The 25,764-nt window shown below is 38.6% G+C and overlaps 1 protein-coding gene across 2 annotated transcripts in view; it reads left to right on the forward strand.

Moving 5' to 3' along the window:
- The window catches only part of FOCAD (focadhesin), a 307,210-nt gene that overhangs the window by 175,805 nt on the left and 105,641 nt on the right, over window positions 1–25,764 (forward strand). For both annotated transcript variants that reach the window (XM_005898491.2, XM_070375958.1), the window contains 4 exons: window positions 2,544–2,594; window positions 3,300–3,383; window positions 12,719–12,857; window positions 18,863–19,048. In XM_005898491.2, coding sequence (XP_005898553.2) covers window positions 2,544–2,594; window positions 3,300–3,383; window positions 12,719–12,857; window positions 18,863–19,048 — 460 coding nt within the window. The remainder of the gene's footprint in view (window positions 1–2,543; window positions 2,595–3,299; window positions 3,384–12,718; window positions 12,858–18,862; window positions 19,049–25,764) is intronic.

Below are 25,764 nucleotides of genomic sequence, written 5' to 3' on the forward strand. Positions count from 1 at the left end.
ATGTCAGAAAGTCTGCCAGGCTACTGATAAGGAGCTCAGACTAAAAACCAAAATAAGGACTTTGTATGTTGTGTTGTGTATATTTATTTTCTGTCTTCAAGAGCTGAACTCATGTACCTTTGTGCTGCTTGTACTTTGAGTTATTCAGATTTTATTACAGATTAAAGTGTGAAGTGATTTGTGTGTTGGTTTTTTATGTTTGCTTACATTGGTATAAGTTGTCCTTTGGACTGTGTTTTTTCCCTTCAAATTTTCATTCTTTTCCACTGACATTTTGTTTTGGTTTATCTTCATGCTTGTAATCATATTAGGATTCCCCTGTTGTTCAGATAGCAGCTTTGGGATGTTCTATCCATCAGTTTTCTCCTAGTAAGGGAGATTCCTTCAGGGACCAGAGCCCACCTGGAGCAGAAGGGGAGAAATGTAGAGAAAGCCCCTCTCCGTCTGTCATTCTGACTCACTCTGTCCCTTCCTTTCTTCCCACCTTTCCCACTTTATCTTTCCTTCTCTTTCTCCTTCCCCCTCTCTCTTCCTGTAAGTACTTTTTTTTTCTGTTAATTGCTTAGAATTTGTTGGCATGTAAGCCTGAATTAAATGTAATTTTCCCAAAGCATTTCTTAGGTTATTGCTATCCCATGTCACCTCACCTCAAATGCATTTTGTTTACCTAAAAATGAAGTCCAGTTGCCTTATACGGAGCCAAAGGTCTTTTAGAATTGGACCTCACTCTACTTTTCTGCCTCCCACACTCCAGGGAAACCAAACCACTTGTAGTTTCCTTCTCTGTTTCCAAATTTTTCTATTTTTTTTTCCTTTGTTCATGTTGTTCTTTCTGTCTTGAATTACTTTCTTTTTCATCTCTAATTTTAAAGTCTATTTTAGGAAATAAAGAATCAGTTTAAGTTATCCCATCTGTTGAGACTTTTTCTTCAAACAGGAGTCTGTTATTCCTTAAGTTCTTTATCTATACTGTCTTAAGAACTTTTATTTCTATTTTATATTTACTTCAGGTACATGTGCACAAATATTATCTCCATTAAAATATAAGCTTGTTGAAAATAGAGTCCATGTTTCAATTAATGTATTTTCTGAATTGCTTTTTTTTTCTTTTTTTTTTTAAATTTTATTTTATTTTTAAACTTTACAATATTGTATTGGTTTTGCCAAATATCGAAATGAATCCACCACAGGTATACATGTGTTCCAAGTGCTGGATACATTCATTCATTGACTCAGAATATATTTATTAAAGCTGTACTAGGCCTTAGAGATACTAATAAATAATAATAGATAATATTTTAAGTAGTTATAGTCCCAGCACTAGTTACTTTATGTCAAAGTATTACTTCTAATATCTGATAAGAAAGTATTTTTCATATTATAACAAGAGAATCTGAGGTTTTGAGAGGTTGACTCATTCATTAAACAAATATTTACTGAGTATCTGCTACATGCAAGACAAATAACTGAGCCAATACTGCAGTTTCTAAGTGAAAGCTGTTTTCTAAACCCAGCACTTTCTAGCTCCATTATACCACATTGTCAGTCCCTGCCTTTGAAAGCTCAAAAGTTGGTAAAAGATATAGACATAAGCAATAATAATTACAATAGCATTTGTTGAGTGCATTCAAAGGGTTAGGAGAGTATGGTGGTGGACATGACCAACATCTTAGGAGGACACTAAAGAAACCTTATTTAGTTGGTGCTGTTGGACAAGGATCATGAAGAATTACTAAAGATTACTTTCCATTGAAGTTTTGAAGAGAATATGCAAAGTCAAGGAGGTATAAAAGAACCTCATATGATCTATCAGGACAAGAAGTTAGATGTGGCTAAAATGAAGGAGACGTTAAGTGCCGGAAGATAAATGGCTTTTTATGCTCACTTATTTATTAAATATTTGTCATTTGAGGGAGTGGGCTTTATATTCTTTATATACCAGCCTTTGAAATGAGAAAGACAGATAGCCCTTTAATGATTATACAAGCTAGGAGAGAGTTAACCACATACCCAGATAATCACATTAAATGCTAAACTGTGCCAGGTGCCATATGGCTGCTTGGAGAAGGGAGAACTCTCGTCTGGGTAGGGGATTAGGAATAGTGGCCTGAAAGAAGAGAGTAATCTAACATTTGTACTGAGATTTGAGAGGTCAGTAAGAAATGGTTGGGGGAAAAGTAAAAGTGAAAAGTGAAGTGAAATTTATTTTATTTATTTATTTTTTTATGGTACAATATTCTTGGCTATATGCATCTTTTTTTTTTCTTTTTCATTGGTTTATTTTTTTAAATTTTATTTTATTTTTAAACTTTACATAATTGTATTAGTTTAATCTAAAAGTCTCACCTGATTTAACATATCCATATGTTTGGATGATGAATCTGAATGTTTTCATTTTATGAATGGTAAGTAAGTACAGATTAAGTTCGTTACAAGTGGTATAATTTTGAAAGTGATTTACTTTTGACATTTGCTGCTTTAGATTGATTACTGTCAATTTTATCTTTGTCTTAGATTTATTCTGTTGTTTGTTGCTTTTTCAGAATTTTAAAGTTCAAGTCCTCAGCTTCCTCTGGAACCATACTCAAAACAAGGTACTATCAGAAGGGTGTCAGAGAAACAGAACCAAGCTGGAGTAGGAATTGTAATACAAGAATATTATAAGAATTATAGAATTGTGTTATAAAGAACTATAATATAAGAATAGGATAAAAATTTTAAATTTTTGATTTAAAAATTATGACTACAAGTTTAGACTTTAAAAATTATTCTTAATTTATGCCAGTTAATACATTTTCACCATAAAATGCACTTATTACTTTGTGATGCTGATGGATATGAAGAGGGACTATTGCCATTGTCTCTCATTTTTAATGGTCCTTTCTCTTTCCTGCTTTGCCCCTTCCCACCAATAAGCACATCAAATGAATAAAAAGCCCACTCCATTTTTTAATGTCATTTCCAATCAAGAAATATGGAGAAAAAATGTCAGTGATATTGTACCCAACTCACGAGTGAAAAAGCTTAGATTCCAAAAGGTCAACTTTCCCTGTGAAGTAGCTGAAGAATCAGAGAAGAATCATATTTTTATGTTTAATGTCCCAACGAGGATAAATATTTGGTGCTTCTTTTGTGTCTGCCCAATGCTGTTTACTCTCTACTTTTAATTGGGACATACTAAGTGAGGCGTGAATACCATTTCCAAAGCACTGACTATAGAACATTAAGGTTGGTGAGGGAAAATTTTTTTTCTTCCTCCAGAGTTGATGTTTAATATATGCCATTTCTTTATTTTATAGGACCCAGTTGTCGCAAATGCTGCCTATAAATCTCTGTCACACTTTGGTGCCGGGGACCACACGATTCTTCATCTGCCTGAAGAGGTAGGGCTTTCTGCTTTCTCACTGCTGTCTCTTTTCTCCTGGATGTATAGCTTTATTTGTATCCCGCTATGGAAGAGAGTCTTACCTGTAACTCTAGATATATTGTCCTTAAAAGATAAGAATTTATATTCACTATTTGTTTTATCTGTTATAGATTGTAGAGGTCTTAGACGTCACAGATAGTGAATTTAAATCTCTTTGAAGCAAATGGAAGACATGTATGGAGCAAAATGTAGTCTCCATAAGGTGACCAGTTGTATGACTGTATTCCTGTGCCCAGAGCAGATCTGTGTCACTCTGGAACCACTTTACCTAAACCCAGACTACACAGAGTATGGTTTTCTATCACCTGGGCACCCAAAGATCTTTATTTGTGATGGAGACTTGAGATGCCTTGTGAAAACAATCTGCTATTTATTTGTTTTGAAATGATAGTCCTGGAGAACTGGGTGAAGAAGGTATCACTCTCTTTTAAGTGTTAACACATTATATGACATTTTCTCAGTTTTAGACTAAAAACAACCAACCTTTTCTAACATCTACCTAATATAACCAGCTTTCAATTCTCAGGTAATATTAAGGAGTAAAGTGTATGGTTTCACGTTTAGTGTTACTGCTAATTCAAAAACATACAAATGTTTATTTTTTAAAGTTTTTTTTTTTATGTGGACCATTTTTAAAGTCTTTATTGATTTTTTTGCAATATTTCTTCTGTTTTATGTTTTGTCCTAACTCCTCAGTTTAGTTCAGTTCAGTCGCTCAGTCATGTCCGACTCTTTGCCACCCCATGAACCACAGCACACCAGGCCTCCCTGTCCATCACCAGCTCCAGGAATCCTCCCAAACCTATGTCCATTGAGTCGGTGATGCCATCCAACCATCTCATCATCTGTTGTCCCCTTCTCCTCCTGCCCTCAATCTTTCCCAGCATCATGGTCTTTTCAAATGAGTGAGCTCTTCACATCAGGTGGCCAAAGTATTGGAGTTTCAGCTTCAACATTAGTCCTACCAATGAATACCAGGACTAATCTCCTTTAGGATGGGCTGGTTGGATCTCCTTGCAGTCCAAGGGACTCTCAAGAGTCTTCTCCAACACCACAGTTCAAAAGCATCAATTCTTCGGCACTCAGTTTTCTTCACAGTCCAACTCTCACATCCATACATGACCACTGGAAAAACCATAGCCTTGTCTAGATGGACCTTTGTTGGCAAAGTAATGTCTCTGCTTTTTAATATACTATCTATGTTGATCATAACTTTCCTTCCAAGGAGTAAGCATCTTTTAATTCCATGGCTGCAGTCATCATCTGCAGTGATTTTGGAGCCCAGAAAAATAAAGTCAGCCACTGTTTCCACTGTTTCCCCATATATTTGCCATGAAGTGATGGGACCAGATGCCATGATTTTCGTTTTCTGAATGTTGAGCTAAATTTAAGCCAATTTTTTCACTCTCCTCTTTGACTTTCATCAAGAAGCTCTTTAGTTCTTCTTCACTTTCTGCCATAAGGGTAGTATCATCTGCATATCTGAGGTTATTGTTATTTCTCCCAGCAATCTTGATTCCAGCTTGTGCTTCTTCCAGCCCAGAATTTCTCACGACATACTCTGCATATAGGTTAAATAAGCAGGGTGACAATATACAGCCTTGACGTACTCCTTTTCCTATTTGGAACCAGTCTGTTGTTCCATGTCCAGTTCTAACTGTCGCTTCCAGACCTGCATATAGGTTTCTCAAGAGGCAGGTCAGGTGGTCTGGTATTCCCATCTCTTTCAGAATTTTCTATAGTTTATCGTGATCCACACAGTCAAAGGCTTTGGCATAGTCAATAAAGCAGAAATAGATATTTTTCTGGAACTCTCTTGCTTTTTTGATGATCCAGCAGCTGTTGGCAATTTGATCTCCCCAACCAGGGATCAAACCCCGAACCCCTGCACTGAAAGGCAAATCTTAACCACCGGACCACCAGAGAGGTCCCTACAAATGTTTATTGAATGCCATTAGAAAGTGAGCAAGACATTTTGTTAGAAGAAGTTATATGTAACATGACCCAGAATCCATTCTAGGGGTGAAATGGCAAGAAATTTTGTTATGAATTTCTTGGGATCCTCAAGCATTTTAAAATGGGTTGATTGTTTCTTCTGGATTGAGTTTATTCAACAATTAGATGCCAGTAGGAACCAGGCAAGCTTCTGTTTATTGAATTGAATTGAAGGGACTGATGATAGGCTCTTGTAAAACCAAATCCATCACAAGGCAGGATTTCCCGTGTTACTGAGAACTCAAAGACAGATCGGCCAGCTTGCCATGCAGTTATCACAAACAGGAAGTCTTAAGAAAAGATTTGTTCTTTGACTCATAACATTTAAAAAGATGGGATTTCAGACTGCACTATGGTGATCAGCAATACCCATAGCTTCTTTAAAAAAAGAAAGACAAAGGAAAAAGTTACATGTATATTTGATTTACAGACTCTTACCAATAGGTTAGCTACAGTTTCTAGAAAGATACTTTTTTGTTATTATTATTTTAAATAAGCATTTTCTAACTTAGATCACAACATAATGATTGCCTTATTTTTAGCTATTATTACTGAAATATTCCAGCTGGCATAATAGCTTTTATTAAATAACTGCCATATACTCTTTACTATTTAGTCTCCACCTCTTTAAATGTTGATATGTTTATATTTTATTCTGTGGTGGTTTAGTTGCTAAGTCATGTTCAACTATTCTGTGACCCCCAGGACAGTAGCCTGCCAGGCTCCTCTGTCCATGGGATTTCCCAGACAAGAATACTGGAATGGGTTGCCATTCCCTTCTCCAGGGGATCTTCCTGACCCAGGGATCGAGCCCATGTCTCCTCTATTGTAGGCAGATTCTTTACTGCTGAGCCACCAGGGAAGCCCTGTATTTTATCTTACTTGAGGGTTATGTTCAGTTTCTGATTATGTTTGTTAGAGTTAATACTCAGTTAAGTGCTATACTCAGTCAAATATTACTTTCTTAACCTCACTCCTATATCCTCAGATCCCTGAATAACCATAAATAGCTCTTTATATCTTCCAATGTAAAGAGTAGTGATGTAGAGTTGGGTTTATATATATGCTTGGGTTTTCACCAACAGAGCCTGAAGGTCTGTAAAGGAAATCTTTAAGACTTATTTTAGCCTTGCTTTTTCAACCTTTTTTTTCTGCCCTAACCCCCTTTTGGGATATGACTCACTTCTACAGGTATCTGGTTCACTGGTGGTAGTTTGGTGGTTAAGTCACTTAGTCACGTCCAACTCTTTGTGACCCCATGGACTGTAACCCACCAGGCTCCTCTGTCCACGGGATTTCCCAGGCAAGAATACTGGAGTGGGTTGCCATTTCTTTCTCCCGGGGATCTTTCCAACCCAAGAGTTGAACCTGGTCTCTTGTATTGTAGGTGGATTCTTTACTGACTGAGCCACCAGGGAATCATTCTCTCAACTGGGATTAAGATGAAAGGACTTAATGGTTTAAGAGTCTACCTCCCTCCAAGCCCCAGCTTCTGATATAGAGGACCTTCCTCCACATGAAGAAATCATTACTTCCAAAGCCACGCACCATCCATTCTTCTTTTTATTCATTACTGATTTTCAGTTTGGTTGTTTGAAGGACTAAAAGCCCCCAGAATGGTCAATATGTTCATATTCCAAACAAGTCCCCATAGGCAAAGGATGCAACCAGTCAGCTCCCGCCTCTGTGTTGTGGATGATGGCAGTAATGTGAAACTGACTCCCTTTCTCTGAAAGCACACTTTCAACTGTTTCAGAAGTCTCTCCAGGTAGGGACTTTTCTAGTTGTAAGATCCAAGATTCCTTCTTGTTATCAAGTTTACTCACTCTGCACCACGGGCAATTGGCTTACTCACAAAACTGAAGGCTACTTGTATACCTTTCCAGTGAAAATGTTCCTGCAGTCTCTTTTTCTATTTGTGGAAACTTGTGAAATAATCTGTTAGCAAAACATTCTGTGAATTTCAAGTAGAAAAAACATGTTAAAAAGATACAATGGGGACTTCCATGGTAGTCCAGTGGTTATGAATCCACCTTGCACGTAGGAGAAACTAAGATCCCACATGCCACAGAGCAACTTAAGCCCGTGTGCCGCAACTAGAAAGTCTGTGAGCCACAATGAAAGATCCCGCATGACACAATGTCGATTCCCAGTGCCACAACTAAGACCTGATGCAGCCAACTAAATAAATATTTTTAAAAAATAAAAAAAGTAGATACAGTGGATAATTGGGCTTCCCTGGTGGCTCAGTGAAGAATCTACCTGCAATGAAGGAGACCTGGGTTTGATCCCTGGTTTGGGAAGATTTGGAGAAGGTAATAGCTGCCCACTGCAGTATTCTGGCCTGGAGAATTCCATGGATTGTATAGTCCATGAGGTTGCAAAGAGTCAGACACGACTGAGCGACTTTCACCTTCACAGTGGATAATATCCACATGGTTGCTTTTGTGGAATATAGTTCAACTACTTTTGTAAGTACACCTTTCTTTAAATTTACTAAAGAAAGATTTCTTGTTCATTGCTGCATCCACTTAAACTGTGAAACTTGTTGAAAGAAAGCTAACAGGCTGGTAAATCAAAAGCCATTAAAGGAGTGGCAGACATCAGCAGGAAGGTGTAGGGTTAAATGAAACACTGCATGTAAGGTAAGATGGAAAATGTCTGTGGAGAGCAGAACTGAATAAGATACCATGTGAGCCAGGGATTTGAATACCAGATTCATTAACTCATCTTTCTTGTCACTGGTGTATTATTAGGAACTTCTGTGGATTGTTGTTCATAGACACTTAACAGTTGCATTGCTTTAATAATTATTTATTGGACATACATATACTAAGTGCTAGGCTGTCTTAGACTGAGCGACTGAACTGAACTGAACTGAGGCTGTCTTATGAGCTGGGAATGTTGAATGAATCCATGTGTTTATTCATTTGTAACAGTATTGTTAATCATTTGAAATGTGCACGTCTAAAATTGGTTAAAAAATTCAGTGGGGCTTCTTTGAGGACTTATTTCAATATTAAATAGAATGATTTTTTCCCCATTTAGTTTGTATTTCTTAGTCTTTTAGCTATTTATCCTTCTCCTTCGCCTTCTTTAGCGCCCCCCAACACCCCACAAATGAAACAAAAGGAAAAAACAAATCAAAAAAAAAAAAAAAAACTATAGAGAATTGTGTTTCTGGTAAAACAGTCAATAATGGATAAACATTTCAGTTGATTCTTCTGTGACTTGGGTTCATTAAAAAATATTTGGCTGTTTAAAAATTGAACTTTTTATTATAAAGCTCTTAACATAGATTGTGTTCTTGATTTCTGGAGTTAATTTTAGAAGTGAGTAATATAAAAGAATTCATTATGCACCCTAGGTTGGTATTAATGTGGTGTAACCTGTTTGGCTTTGATTTAAGTGAATGTAATTGCATTCATCAGAAGCTATTTCTTTTTGTAAATGAATTTATGCAGATACTTGACATGTTCCAAATAAAATTCTCTGCTTATCCACAAACTCCTGGATTTTTATATGTTGCACACACAGAAGAATGGCAGAAAGGTTATCTGGCTCAGAACGTGTAGTGAAGCATTTTGTAGGATAAGCTTTTCAATATTCTACTTAAAGCAGATTTTAATAGTAATTTATTATTTTATATTTGGCTCTCCCTTTAAGTTTCTTTAACAAAGCTTAGCTGTAATTGGAAGGGCGTAGTTGGTGTCTGTATGTGCACGCATGCATATGTGTGTGTGTGTGTGTGTGTGTGTGTATGTTCTGAAAAGAACCCCCCCTTTTTTTCCCCTGGATGTTTGAGTAGCTAATGTGATGCAGTTACCAACATTTTATCATTTTAACAAGCATTCTTTCATAAGTCTTCCCTCGATTTTCCCTACTTATACTCATGTTGATCTTATTCCATTGTTGCATACAAGTCAAGGGAAAAGGCTGGGACTAGTATAGGAAGCTGGAACAAATGCTTGAAGAAAAGTGAGCGGAGGAGAAGGGATGTGTAATGAAGCCAGGGTCTAACAGTAAGTGCTAATCTGTTCAGGAGAATCAGCTCACTTTTGAAGAACCATAATTGAAGGAGTAATCATACCATTATAAGTAGGCAGAGTATTTCTGTACTTAAATGACAGTACATTTCTAATTTCTTTGTTAAAATATATGCATATGTAAGATATAGACAAATGTTGTTAAATTAAATCATTTTTTACATATTATATATATATATATTATAAGGTTGAGCAGAAACACTGGATAAGCTAAAATGTGTGCAAAAAAGATCATATTCTTTTATATGAAGTAATTCTGGAATTAAGAGTGTTTGGTTATCGGGCATAGTTCACACGCCAGTTCAGGTCCGTCTGAAGGGTGCGGCAGCTTCTACTTCTGTTTCCTATGCTTCCGCTTATGTGGCTACCTCCTCAGCTGCTCCCTCCTCCAGATCACACTCTCTCCCCTTTCCTCTCTTTCTTATAGCCTTCCTTCCTTTCTTTTTAAACAACTTTGAAAAGTGAAAGTGTTAGTCACTCAGTCGTGTCCAGCTCTTTGTGACCCCATGGACTGTAGCTCGTCAGGCTCCTCTGTTCATGGAGTTCTCCAGGCAAGAATACTGGAGTGGGTTACCATTCCCTTCCCCAGGGGATCTTCCCCACCCAGGGATCAAACCCAAGTCTTCTACATTGGCAGGTGGATTCTTTACCATCTGAGCCACCAACTTTATTGAGATATAATTTGCATCCCATAGGTTCACTCCTTTAAAGCATACAATTCTAGTGGTTTTAGTGTGTTCAAAGAATTGTTCGTGTAATCACTGAACTACCACAATCTAATTTTAGAACATTCTATTAGCCACCAATTCCCATTACCCTTCCCCCCCTCCCCAGAACTATTAATATGCTTTCTGTCTCTAAAAATTTACCTGGCCTGAACTTTTCCTATAATGAAATCATATACTATGTGGTCTTTAGTGACTAGTTTTGTTCACTTAGCATAACATTTTCCAAGTTCATGAGTAACACATACCTGCATTTAATACCCACTTATGACTGAGTAATATTCCGTTGTATAGATATGCCATATGTGCTCATGGACATTTGAGTTGCTTCCATTTTTTTGGCTATTACCACTAATGTATTCACATTCATGAACATTGATGGGCAAGTTTTGTGTGGTCATTTATTTTTACTTCTTTTGGTCATATACCTAAGAGTAGGATTGTTGGGCAGTCCTACTGGGTAACTCTGCATTTAACTTTCTGAGAAACTGTCAAACTATTTTCCGCAGGGGCTGTACCATTTTACATTCCTATGAACAGTGTATAAGGGTTCTGATTTCTCCACAATTGCACCATCCCTCTGAGTTTGCATCTTAGCTTAAGGGTTTAGTGCTGCCTTCCACCTCCCAGAGTCCCCTATCTCTGTGAACATGACATGCTGCAGAGTTTCCCAGTGCTGTGGTACTCTGGGGGCTTCCCAGGTGGCACTAGTGGGAAAGAACCCACCTGCCAATGCAAATGCAGGAGACATAAGAGACACGAGTTCAATCCCTGGTCAGGAAAATCCCTGGGAGGAGGGCATGGCAACCCACTCCAGTATTCTTGCCTGGAGAATCCCATGGGCAGAGGAGCCTGGGGGGCAACAGTCCATAGGGTCTCAAAGAGTCAGACATGAATGAAGTGACTTAGCGTGCACACACTGATGCTCTGGTGTGGTAACCAGTGTTATGCATATAGTCTCCAGCTGTAAGCATTATTGTCTATTTCCCCCTGTATGCCCTTTGAATACTTTTTTCAGTTTTTACTATGATGTGTAAAAAGTCAAGAAGCAAGGTAAACGGACCCAGAACCAACTCCTTTTGGGGAACTTTTTAGGCAGCTAGGACTAGTTAAAATCTCTAAGATAGAGGATGTCTCTGGCAGTCCAGTGGTTAAGAATCCTCCCTTCTACTGCAGGGAGTGTGGGTTCTATTCCTGGTCAGGGAACTAAGATCCCACATGCCACATGTATGGCCAAAAAAAAAAAAATCTCTACGATATCTCTTGATGATACTAAATGTGGCAAATTCCAATTATACAAGCAGACCAGAGATGCTCAGAAAATCCTCCTTGTCAGAAACAAAAGGTTTGCAAATGTGCCACGGTTTCTCTGGTATACACTGATAGCAGCAAATGCAGGCATGCCCTCCACAGAGCATGTTATCTCTGTAATTATGGCTGGCTCAGTCCTCTGAGAATTAGGTCCTCAAGATTGAATCAGAATTAAATCTTGTCTTGGAAAGTACTCGGTAGTCAGGCTGCTTTCACTCCTTCACTAGCAAAAAAGAACACTAGTTATGGTTGAAAGGCTTCATCAGAGTTGAGGTTATTATACTTGAGAAACATTTTATCCCTGTTTTCTTTTATCCCCTTGCAAGTTTCCTGACTCAGTGCAGTTCCTAAATGGAACAATGCTTTGGGGACCTATGAAGAAGGCAGTCTGCAGGAATTGTTAATTATTTCTAAAAATAACTCTGGGAGACAGACTAATGGTAATGACTGGGTTCTGGCACTTTATGGTTATAGCAACCACTTTTATATATTTTGATTTCCTCCCCTAATGCTTAATTATCTCCATGGGCATGACAATGGTATGTCATTGAAAGTATTAAAAATTTAATTAATTGCTTGACAGTTATATCTTGTGGAAATTACAATAGTGGTAATCTTTCTACCTTTTTAATTTTTGGTTCAAATAAACCTAACTAATCACAAATCTTCAAATGGCAAATTAGACACAGTAAAGTAGAGCTACCAATTACAGATTTTAGTGTTTTTATATTCTCTTGCAACAAACTGTAGAGTCAAACAATAAGTCAACTAAAGCATTCTGTGTCTTCCTGATCTCTACTATATATCCTACTAGAAGATTTTAAGCTTTATCATAGAAATATAGCTAAAATCACTGATTTAAAAAAAATGTATTCAGACAAGGCAAATATCTAATTATAAATGATAGAAGTTCAATATACTGAATGTGTTTGCATTTCATTGTCTGATGGCGTAAAATTTTTATTAGTTTTCTCTAGTAATCATTGCTTATGCTGGTTTATGATGATTTTCTTACTATATTACCATTAGTTCTTTACATTCATCTGGGAGTGTATCTAATAAGATGATTAGAATTTACTATTTAGTTAATTTGAAAATGAATAGATTTTGAAAATCAATTTTAATGATCTTTAGACATTGTAGAGCAATGAGTCTCAATGAACTTTGAAAAGGGCAAGTAAAAGGTTTTAGTATCACCTTCTCTATCATTTCAGGTAAGACCAGAAATCCAAACTCCTGATGACCTAGATGAAGATGAAGATGAGGAGGGTGATGAAAAAGAGGTGGATCTTTCCATTCCCGGCTCTTGCTATCTCAAACTTTTGTCACTCACAGCTCCTTCAGTTTTACCAGGTGGGAAAACTGGTAAAAAAAACTTTTGTCCTATTTGGTGGGACAAAAGCTAGCATTTTTGTGTGTGTGTGCTTTTTTCTTCCTACTTCTCTAATTGTGCTCTTTTGTGACATATGCATAGTCTAGCTTACTTTAGTCTTAAATACTTATATTCTATCTGTGTCCTACAGGGACTCCTTGAGATAGTATGGTGTTCCAAACACACTGAAAAATGTTAGACTTAAAACTAAACTGGATAACTAGTTTAAACAATCATTTTCACTGGAAAATTTAAATTCATTTTAAAAGTTAAATTTACTCTACAAGACAGATTTGCAGTGTGACTCTTAAGTTACTGAGTCAAATGGTTCTTTACCTTATTTATAAACTGAATGAAAAGATCATTAGAATCTTCAGGAATTTCTTGGGTAGTTTCATCACATTTCCTGGCAGTCCAGTGGTTAAGACTCAGCCTTCTAATGCAGGGGCTGTGGGTTCGATCCCTGGTCAGGGAACTAAGATCTCGTATTCTTTTAGGCTTCCCTGGTGGCTCAGATGGTGAAGAATCCACCTGCAATGTGGGAGACCTGGGTTCAGGGTTGGGAAGATCCCTGGAAAAGGGAATGGCTATCCACTCTAGTAATATTCTTGCCTGGAGAATTCTGTGGACAGAGGAGCCTGGTAGGCTACAGTCCTGCTGCTGCTGCTAAGTCGCTTCAGTCATGTCTGACTCTGTGCGACCCCAGAGATGGCAGCCCACCAGGCTCCCCTGTCCCTGGGATTCTCCAGGCAAGAACACTGGAGTGGGTTGCCATTTCCTTCTCCAATGCATGAAAGTGAAAAGTGAAAGTGAAGTCGTTCAGTCGTGTCCGACTCCTAGCAACCCCATGGACTGCAGCCTACCAGGCTCCTCCGTCCATGGGATTTTCCAGGCAAGAGTACTGGAGTGGGGTGCCATTGCCTTCTCCAGGCTGCAGTCCAAGAGGTTGCAAAGAATCACACATGACTGAGTGACTTTCACTTCACTTCATCATTAGAAATATATTCTTCCTTTAGAATTACTCTAAAGAAATGGTGGTACCAATATTTGAGAACTATCCATTAATGCTTTTTAAAAATAGATTAAGTTACATGGTCATTTAGTTTTGATATAAAGTGTATAGGACCTTGACTCTTAAATAATTATTCTAATTATATCCAATTATTCCAATTCAATATTAGCCAACGTTTTTACAAGCATGCATTTATTACCTTTTTCAGTCTGAAATCTACCCTGAATATTCATGGATGTAAAAATTAAGTTCAGTAAACTCACAAAATGTCATCTTTGTCTTCTCACTAATGATCATAGTCTTCTCACTTCATAATCTCACTGGCCTATAATGTTAGAGATTTTTTGGTGGTTTTAAAAAATAATTAATTAATTAATTTGACTGCATCAGGTCTTTACTTGTGGCGTGCAGGATCTGTTAGTTGTGGCAACATGTGGGATCTAGTTCCCTAAACAGGAATCGAACCCAGGCGCCCTCATTGGGAGCACAGAGTCTTAGCCACAGGACCACCAGGGAAGTCCCATGTTAGACGTTTTTATCCTCGGTTTCATCCTACATGGAGATCCCTGAGGAATTCAGCCAAATACATTTTGTATTTATTGCTAGAGCATGCTTCTGTCCCTAAGTCCTGCCTCCTTTCATTAGAGAAAACCGAACGGTACACCTTAGACAGAGTTCATCTTTTCTTTCCCCCGTATGTCCAGTACAAGCCTTAAAGACTTGTTGCCATTTTCTTTCTCCTGTTCATCCCCACTTCTTACCTCAAGGCTCCTCAGAGTCTAGGACCTCCCAAATCCCCTGTGGTTAATAGTGGGTCCAAAGAGGAAAAACGCCTCCAGTTATCCAAATTTCCACCTATATCCCCAGATAACCGAAGAGTTCAAAGTCCTCTTGGGCTTTTAAAATGACATTGTTCCCTCTTAAATGGACCCTTACTCTAGTCTCCTGGCACTAGAAACAGGAGAAGGGGTATGTTTGTGGCCGAGGTATACTGTTGTTTCTGTCCATTCTGTATGTGCAGAGCTGTGCTGGCCGTTAACTGGCTCTTCTGCATGTTTGTACTTGATATTTACTAGTATCTGTCCCTAAGGAAGAAGAGGAGAAGTTGAGATTATCTGTATCTATTTGAGAAAATTCAATAATTAGAGTCAGTCAGGTGAATGACCTAGAGGCTGACTGTGTCTGACAGACCATGTCACCACGAGCAAAGTTCTTCATTTTTTGTTGCCTCTTATTCCCTGTGATTGTAAGAACCACGAAAAGACACTGCCTTAGAGATGTACAACCTAAGTACAGGGTGGATGATATATTTTAAGTTTCTAGGTACAGCAGGCAGAAGACTGAATTGCAGTGAATGTAAACTAACCCTGGCCCTTTTCTTCTTATTCCTTTCAAGTGAACAAAAGCAGTTGCAAAGTAAATCCAGTGATTTGAATTATTTTAAATAGGGATGTAACTGCTGTTGCTGCTAAGTCGCTTCAGTCGTGTCTGACTCTGTGCAACCGCATAGACGGCAGCCCACCAGGCTCTCCCATCCCTGGGATTCTCCAGGCAAGAGTACTGGAGTAGGGTGCCATTGCCTTCTCCATATGCTGTAAAAGATTTTTTAATTTTGAAATAATTTCATACTTATCAGAAGTTGCAAAATTAGAGAGTACTTTTACCCAGCTATTCCCATTGATAACATCTCACATAACTTTAGTTCATTATTAATACCAGGGAATTCACTTTCATACTGTTAATTAAACTATAGACCTAACTTGGCTTTCATCAATTTTTTTTTTACAGTGTATAAGTTTTGGGAATTAGCTTTTTTAAAAAGCTCAGTATAACATCTAAGACCCATCCAAGTAGTTATCTGTATCAGTTGTTCTTTTTTTATTGCTAAGTAATATTCCATTTTGAGATGTACCCAGATGGCATTAGCAGTAAAGAACCCACCTACAAATGCAGGAATTGTCAGAGACACAGGTTCGATCCCTGGGTAAGGAAGATCCCCTGGAGAAGGGCACAGCAACCCACTCCAGTGTTCTTGCCTGGAGAATCCCTTGGACAGAGGAGCCTGACAGGCTATAGTCCACAGGGTCACCAAGAGTCGAACACGACTGAACCGACTTCACACGCACATAAAATGTACCATAGTTTGTCTATGTCCTCATCTGTTGGAAGACATTTGTTTTATATCTAACACTCTGTGTCCTACAGCTCTTTTCAAATCCTCACTTGATCATCTGGAAGGAAGAGACTAGGGCAAGGTTCAAAGACAATGGGGAAAATTCCTAGTTGTTAGCTTTTTCAAGCTAGCAACTTGGGACGGATGGTACTGTACATATCAGTTGCATGCATGGTATTTTACTTTCATTTAAACTGCTCTCAGGCCTGAAATTATTAGGCCTTAGTTCTCTGAAGTGCCTGACAAATAGACAAATTTTCATTTCTGGGTTAGTCTATGTGGAGATGTATACTTATCTCTTGGCATATATTATCTTTTACCAGAATAGGATCCCTTCTGTCCTCACAAGCACATAATTCTTAGGTACATTCTGAAAAGTCTAGACTCCTCCCAGCTTGAAGCAGTTATTCATGTGGTCGTGTATATAGGACTTGGGATATGTGACCTGCCAATGCAAATTACCCACATTTTTCATTCAGATGATATATTGGTCAGGGTCTTCACAGGAAATTCAGAGGGAATAGTTGAGAGTTTAATAAAGGACTGCTTAAAGGTGTGCAGTCAAGGTTAAAGAAAATTCACAAGCAATAGTGGATCATCTCAGAATGGCAAATGTCTCTCAGCCTAAGAGGTAAAGGAAGGTAATAGTTACGAGAATAAGAGAGAGCTTCTGTGTCATAAATAGGTCTGCCTAAGGGGAGTCAGGCGGAGAAGGCAATGGCACCCCACTTTGTACTCTTGCCTGGAGAATCCCATGGACGGAGGAGCCTGGTAGGCTGCAGTCCATGGGGTTGCTAGGAGTCGGACACAACTGAGCAACTTCCCTTTCACTTTTCACTTTCATGCATTGGAGAAGGAAATGGCAACCCACTCCAGTGTTCTTGCCTGGAGAATCCCAGGGACGGGGGAGCCTGGTGGGAGGCCATCTATGGGGCCGCACAGAGTCAGACACGACTGAAGCGACTTAGCAGCAGCAGCAGCAGCAAGGGGAGTCAGGACCTTCAAAAGAGTGATACAGGCATCCTGGAGCAGTCCTGCAGGAGGATGTCTAGGGAGCAACATGCCCTCACCTCTGTTCTCAGCCTCTGATCTCCTACCAGTATCTCCCATTGAGTGAAGCCAGCTGAAAGCCAGAGGACAAGGGAGCCTAGTGATGCTGTTGTGAAAGGTTATTCTTCCAGGGCACAGAGCAGGGTTGGGAGGGTGGATCTGGAGGGCAAAATGGAAAACTTACAACATAGGTGTTCTCTGGACTTTGAATGGAGAAGCTTGGTTGTGCCTAGAAAGGCTCTATATAAGAATGACAGGACTGGGTATGTAATCCATGTTCCGTGAGTATTTGCTGCCTTTAATTTAACTGTGGTCTTTTAAAGGGGACATTTAGACCTGTTCAGAATGAAATTCTAGTTCAGGTGGGTGGACTCTTGCTTTTTCTTCCTATATAGAACAGTCTTATGGACTCTGTGGGAGAGGGAGAGGGTGGGAAGATTTGGGAGAATGGCATTGAAACATGTAAAATATCATGTAGGAAACGAGTTGCCAGTCCAGGTTCGATGCACGATACTGGATGCTTGGGGCTGGTGCACTGGGACGACCCAGAGGGATGGTATGAGGAGGGAGGAGGGAGGAGGGTTCGGGATGGGGAACACATGTATACCTGTGGCGGATTCATTTTGATATTTGGCAAAACTAATACAATTATGTAAAGATTAAAAATAAAATAAAATTAGAAAAAAAAAAGAAGAAGAGGCACATGCAGTGGTTTCCTTTTTTGTTTCCCTTATGAATTGTTTAGCTTTATTTTTTTGTTGCTGTTTTTGTTCTGCATTGGGCAACCTCTAGTGGTCCTTGGGAAAATAACACTTGAATATAAACCTATAGTGTTAATCAAGTATTTTGCTTGAATATCCTGTCGTCTTCTGGTCCTGGATCACTATATTCCCTTATAATAAGTAAAGATGTCAAGCAATAAGGATCTTGGGCTTAATTAGAAGGAACACAAATAAATAATGAATTCGTTTTTAAAAATAAGTGTACTGATATTACTACACAATGAAGGACAGTCATAAAAGGCTCTTTCTAAATGATAAGAAAGAGCCAGTCACATGGCAATAAAGGATTAGTGTGTTCCAGGTAGAAGGAATAGCAAGTGCAGTGGCCTTGTCTTAGGTATGAGCTTTGTGTTATTGAGGAATGGAGTAAAGCCCATGTGAAAATGTGCCTTTAACATAGCTAGGAAGGAAGGCAGGCAGGTGGTAGAGATGTAGTCAGGAGAGTCGGGGGCCGAGTCATAGGAAGCTTTGATGTTGTTCTGTGGACAGTGAAACACCAGAAGGTGTTAGAGATGGAAATGACATAAAATTCTAGCTTTGGAGTAGAGGCTGGTTTGGAGGAGTAGTCATGAGGAGAAGAAATCAAGAAACAAGTTTTTAAATTCATCCAAATGAGAAAAAGAGAAGATAATGACTGGGCAAGTAGCAGTAAAAATGGAAAGGGGTGGATTTGAGATATATTTTAAAAGATAGATCTAAAAGGACTTGCTAATGAATTACATATACAAACTATGAGAAAGAGGAATTAAGAATGACCAGGTTTTTAAACTTGCATAACTGAGTGCCATGTTCTGGTTTTAGGAAGACTAAGAATGGGATGAGAATCAAGACTTGTTCTTTTACTTCATGAAATTTGATCTAAAATATAGCTAAGTTGTTGTTTTTGTGGGTGTGTGTATATGACTTAAGAATGAATGTTTCTCTTCTAGCATACGATATTTACTTTTGATCTCCTTTTATTTCTTTCAGCTTTGGAGGAATTTTTTACATCACTTGTGAAGCAAGAAATGGTGAATATGCCCCGTGGGGTGTATCACTCTGCATTGAAAGGAGGTGCCCGCTTAGATCAAGGAAAGACTGTAGCAGGAATCCCCAATTTTATGTTGAAAATGTACGAAACAAACAAGCAGCCAGGTTTGAAACCTGGCCTTGCGGGTAAGCGATACATCAGTGTGTAGGTTTTTAATGTACTGATTTAAGCTTCTCTTCCAAGTAGGATGTGATTGGGCGTGGAAAGGCATTGCTGCTGCTGCCCACATCTAGACACACTGGATAAATTACAAATATGAATCACATCTTAAAGCCATTTAGAGAACTGCAGAAGCAAAGACATAAATAAAAGCAAAGAAGAGATAGACTGAAATTACAGAATAGGGGGAACATTTTAGAGGTTTCTGATTTTTTTAGGTTGTTCCCTGCCCCACGCACTGGCCCCCACCTCATAGGGGATGTTCACCCATTTTGGTTGTGGACTGGAACTGGGAATTGGCTCAGGCAGAGGCCTGTTGGAGGCCAGAAAACCAGTAAAGCTTTTAGTGGCATCAAGGGACTAGGGTGATGTGGTGATTAATTTTACGTATCATCTTAATTGGGCTAAATGACGCTCAGATAACTGATAAATATGATTCTGAGTGTGTCTGTACGTGAGTTTCCAGAAGAGGTTAGCATTTGAGTCGGCAGACTGAGTAAAGATCATCAGTGTGGGTCGGCAACATCCACACCATTGAAGACCTGAATAGAATGAAAAGACAGAGGAAGGGTGAAGCTGGGAGATCCATCTTCTCCTGCCTTTGGACGGTGGTGCTCCTGGTTCTTGGGCTTCCTGACTCAGACTGAATTACACCACTGTCTTTCCTGGTTCTCTCGTTTGCAGACAGAAGATTGTGGGACCTCTCAGCCTCAAAATTCTTGTGAATCAATTGCGAAAAAAAAAAATCTCTACTTGCTTATCTGCATATCTATATCTATACATATCTTGTTAGTTCTGTTTTTCTGAAGATTCTAACTAACATAGGTGACAAACTGGAGATTTTCCTCTTGAGATATTTGGTGAGTTTGGAGTTTGCACTGAAAGTTAAAGAGCTAGGCTGATGCTTCTGAAAGGCAGTGGTCTCCAGTCTTACAGTACTTGGAAAACAAAGACTGACTAGGAGAATGGGCCTGAAAACCAAGTACCCAAATAGTGAGTTGATACTGGAGATCTACAGGTCTTTTCACCTGGTTGCCTTTACTCATTTTGGCCTCAGTTAGAGGCTGAAATTCAGGCTTGACCTTAACAAGAGGGTGATACAGGAGGCAGAGAAACCAACAGAGATCCTGACATTTTTGTGGTAACCCTAGTGACAAAACTGAGCTGGAGGGACTTTAAGCACACGGCATGTTTCTCCCTTAAGGTATTTGTCAAATTTTGAAGCTTTGTGGGATGGGAATTTAAAAGGTAACCTGAAAACTTCTGAGGACAGATGGAAATCTCTGAATCTCCCGTAATCTTCCCATACTGAAGAATCAAAGACCGATTAGGCTGTCAGTTGAAAATCTTGAAGAAGGTGTGCCCTAGAAACAGGGTTGAACCAGAGGTAGACTGAGATTTACCAAAGCTATAATCAAGCCTGGCTCAGTTAAATCCCTAATTCAGTTGAGATGGTCAGTCCTTCACTCTGCCTAACAGAGGAGAAACTCCTCTCAGATAAAAAAATAACATCATTTAGAATTTCTGTGGTTCTTTCATTACCATCCAGTATACAGGGAAACAGTTCTAGGCATTTGAAAAAGGAAGAAACTAGAAAGGAAGGGAATATTACATGGAGATAAAGCAGTCAGTATATCAGGAAGGCATCACAATTCAAATCAGTGTACACAAAATAGCAGAGTTCAAACTACATGACAAAAAATTAGAACTAACTAAATAGACAAATCCATAATACTAGTAGGAAACTCTAAAACATGTTCTTCAATGACTTGATGAATAAGCAGACGAAAAATCAAGTTCACAAAATATATGAACAATACCCTGAACAAACTTTACTTAAGTGATGCATGGAACATTGTATCTTATAGTGATATAATTTATATGCTTTTAAGTCAGATATGCAGATAACACCACCCTTATGGCAGAAAGTGAAGAGGAACTCAAAAGCCTCTTGATGAAAGTGAAAGTGGAGAGTGAAAAAGTTGGCTTAAAGCTCAACATTCAGAAAATGAAGATCATGGCATCTGGTCCCATCACTTCATAGGAAATAGATGGGGAAACTGGAAACAGTGTCAGACTATTTTGGGGGGCTCCAAAATCACTGCAGATGGTGACTGCAGCCATGAAATTAAAAGATGCTTACTCCTTGGAAGGAAAGTTATGACCAACCTAGATAGCATATTCAAAAGCAGAGACATTACTTTGCCAACAAAGGTCCGTCTAGTCAAGGCTATGGTTTTTCCTGTGGTCATGTATGGATGCGAGAGTTGGACTATGAAGAAAGCTGAGCACCGAAGAATTGATGCTTTTGAACTGTGGTGTTGGAGAAGACTCTTGAGAGTCCCTTGGACTGCAAGGAGATCCAACCAGTCCATTCTGAAGGAGATGAGCCCTGGGATTTCTTTGGAAGGAATGATGCTAAAGCTGAAACTCCAGTACTTTGGCCACCTCATGCAAAGAGTTGACTCATTGGAAAAGACTCTGATGCTGGGAGGGATTGGGGGCAGGAGGAGAAGGGGACGACAGAGGATGAGATGGCTGGATAGCATCACTGATTCAATGGACGTGAGTCTGAGTGAACTCCGGGAGTTGGTGATGGACAGGGAGGCCTGGCGTGCTGCGATTCATGGGGTTGCAAAGAGTCGGACACGACTGAGTGACTGAACTGAACTGGAACTGTACATTGGGTTATTTGTCTTCTTGTTGATTTTTAAGATTTCTTTATATACACTGATAAGGAGGAAATGGAAACCTCCTGGAGGAGGAAATGGCAACCCACTCCAGTATTCTTGCCTGGAAAATCCCCATGGACAGAAGAGCCTGACGGGCTGTATAGTTCATGGCGTTGCCAAGAGTCAGACATGACTGAAGTGACTTAACACACACACACACAAACTGTAGTTTGGCAACTTATCAGAATGATCATATGGCAGATCATAAACTTCAACAAATTTCAAAATATTGAAGTCATTGAGTCTGTAATAACTAGCCTGGAAATTCCACTAGCCTAGAAATTGAATAATATAGATCACCCATGGATCAAAGGAAAAATCAAAATGGAAATCAGAAAATATTTTGAACTGAATGATAATGGAAATAAGCCAAATTACAACTTGTGGGATGCAACTGAAACAGTGTTAGTGGGAAATTCATACCTTTAAAGCAAATACTGAAAAAAGAAAAGGAAAGGAAAATCAATGATAATTAAAGCTTCTATTTCAAGAAAAATGGAAAATAACAGTGAATTAAACTTAAATTATAAAGGAAAGAATAATAAATATAAGAATAAAAATCAATGAAAATAGAAAACACATAAAAAAATAAAACCAGCAAAGCCAAACATTGACTCTTTGGAAAGTTGAAAAGAATTGATAAAACCATTGTAAGTTTGAACAGAAATATAGATTACCTATACTAGGAACAACAAACGAGACAGCATTTCAGACCCCATAGCATTCAAAAAAATTATGAAGAACTTTTAGCCAGTGAATTTCACAGTTTAGATGAGACATAGAAGTTCGTCAAAATATAAAACTGCAGAACTGACAGAAAGCAGACTAGACTATATGAATAGTTTGAAATTGGATATTAGTATTAGTATTAAAGAAATTGAGTCTGTAAGAACCTTCCCACAAAGAAACCTTAGGTGCAGATGCTTCTTTGGTGAATTTTTCAAAAAAATTAAGAAAGAAATAACAAGGATCTTTATAAACTCTAATATAGGAGGGAAAAAAAGAACCCTCCTAGATGAGGTCAGCATAACCTTAATACCGAATATCAGAAGGGAATATTAAAAGCCACTCTTTTCCATGAACATAGTTGCGAAAATCTCCCCAAAATATGTTAGAAAATGGAATTCAGCAGTACATACAAAGGAAAATAAATAATAATTAGTGGGGTTAATTTAATGTTTGAAAATCAATATAATTTATTACATTAATAGCAAAAAGGCAGTATAATCTTTAGATGACCTCAATAGATGTAGAAAAAGCCTTTGAAAAACTTAGCTCCTATTCATGTTACATAAAAGACTCTCATTAAGCTCTGAATAGAACTTCTTTTATTCTGATAAAGAACATCTACAATGCCATCTTTGTACTTAATGCTGAAATAATGAAACTTTCACTCCTTGAGATTGGGGGAAAAGATATGGATGCTTGTTGTTACCACTATTATTCAGTATTGTAATGGAAGCCATAGCTAGTGTAATGAGCCAAGAAAAAGAAATAAAAGTCATACAGATTAGAAAGGAAGAGATAAAGTAGTCATTATTTGTTGATGACATGATTGTGTACATAGAAAACCCAAAATAATCTGCAGACTAATTAGGATTAATAAATGAATTAAGATTACTTTGTACAAAGATCATATAAAAATGAATTGTATATTTGTATATACATAACAAAAATGAAACTTAAAAATTGTATCATTTATACCAGTACCAAAAACCATCAAGTACCCAGAATAAATTTAACAAGAATTGTATAAAATCCTTATACTGTATGCTATAAAATACTATGGAGAAAAGTTAAAGAAATTCGAATAAATTGAGTTATATAAAGTATTTATGGACCAGAAGACACCATGCTGTAAAAATGTCAGCTCTCTCCAAGCTAATATGTTGTTTCAACCCAGCCCAATCCACATCCCAGTAGGTTTTTGGAAATTGACAGACTGATTCTGAAATGTGTGTGGAATCGCAAAATACCAATAATGGCCAAGGTAAGCGTGGAGAACAAAAACAAAATAGATGGATCTACATTACCAGATGTCCAGACCTATTATGAAACCATGATAATTGACAGTGTGGTACTGATGCACAAACAGGCCAACTGACTAGTGGAAGAGTATGGAGTGTACAGAAGCAGACCTCCATATGCAAGGTCACTAGACTTGTTACAAAGGTGATACTGTGGTGCTGGAGAGAAAAGGGAGGATCTTTCTGAAAAATAAAAATTATATTAAAATCACAAGCATGTGTTAATGAAAGTATACCATTAAGAGAGTGAAAAGGCAAGGCACAGAAGACAAGTATTTTTAGAACTTGTATCTAGAATATGTAAAGAATTTTTAAAAATCAGTAAGAAAAAGACAGTTGAAAAACAGGGAAAAGAATTGAGTTTACCCTTCAAAAAGAGGGTGTACACAGTATATTAACACATATATATGGAATTTAGAAACACGGTGATGATGACCCTATATTCGAAACAGCAAAAGAGACACAGCTGTAAAGAACAGACTTTTGGACTCTGTGGGAGAAGGCGAGGATGGGATGATCTGAGAGAATATCATTGAAACATGTATATTACCATATGTGAAATAGATCGCCAGTCCAGGTTCGAGGCATGAGACAGGGCGCTCAGGGCCGGTACACTGGGATGACCCTGAGGGACGGGATGGGGAGGGAAGTGGGAGGGGGTTTCAGGATGGGGAGCACATGTACACCCATGGCTGATTCATGTCAGTGTACCACAGAAATATTGTAAAGTAATTAGCCTCCAATAAAAATTTTTTTAAAAAAAGAGAGGAAAAAAAGAGGGTATACAAATGTCTGATGAACATATGATTAGATGATCAACTTCATTAGTCATCTGAGAAGTGCAAATTAAAACCACGGTAAGATACCACAGCAGACCTAATGCTATGGCTAAGATGAAAAAAAAATGGAAAATACAAAGTATTGATAAATATGTGGAGTAAACAGAATTGCTGTTGGGAATGTAGGTTAGTAGAACCACTTGGACAATTTATACTGAATAAATTCATACTCTGTTACCTACCTATTTCATTCTTAGGAATAAGCCCAAATTAAGTCACCAAAAGACATAATAATATTCACTGCAGCATTATTTGAGTAGCCCTAAACTTACCAACCTAGATAGGATATTCAAAAGCAGAGACATTACTTTACCAACAAAGGTTTGTCTAGTCAAGGCTATGGTTTTTCCTGTGGTCATGTGAGAGTTGGACTGTGAAGAAGGCTGAGCACCGAAAAATTGATGCTTTTGAACTGTGGTGTTGGAGAAGACTCTTGAGAGTCCCTTGGACTGCAAGGAGATCCAACCAGTCCATTCTAAAGGAGATCAGCCCTGGGATTTCTTTGGAAGGAATGATGCTAAAGCTGAAACTCCAGTACTTTGGCCACCTCATGCAAAGAGTTGACTCATTGGAAAAGACTCTGATGCTGGGAGGGATTGGGGGCAGGAGGAGAAGGGGACGACAGAGGATGAGATGGCTGGATGGCATCACTGACTCTATGGACGTGAGTCTGAGTGAACTCCGGGAGTTGGTGATGGACAGGGAGGCCTGGCGTGCTGCGATTCATGGGGTCGCAAAGGGTAGGACACGACTGAGTGACTGATCTGATCTGATCTGAAACTTATTTTCGGAGAAGGAAATGGCAACCCACTCCAGTACCCTTGCCTGGAGAATCCCATGGATGGAAGAGCCTGGTGGGCTACAGTCCACGGGGTCGCAAAGAGTCAGACACGACTGAGCACTTTCATGCATTCATTCAAACTTATTTTTGGAGAAGGAAATGGCAACCCACTCCAGTACCCTTGCCTGGAGAATCCCATGGAGGGAGGGGCCTGGTAGGTTACAGTCCATGGAGTCTCAAAGAATCGGACTCAACTGAGCGACTTCACTTTCTCACTTTCTTTAAACTTATTTTAGTTGCTGA

The sequence above is a fragment of the Bos mutus genome, chromosome 8 (genome assembly GCF_027580195.1).
Source record: "Bos mutus isolate GX-2022 chromosome 8, NWIPB_WYAK_1.1, whole genome shotgun sequence".
Classification (NCBI taxonomy): Eukaryota; Metazoa; Chordata; class Mammalia; order Artiodactyla; family Bovidae; genus Bos; species Bos mutus.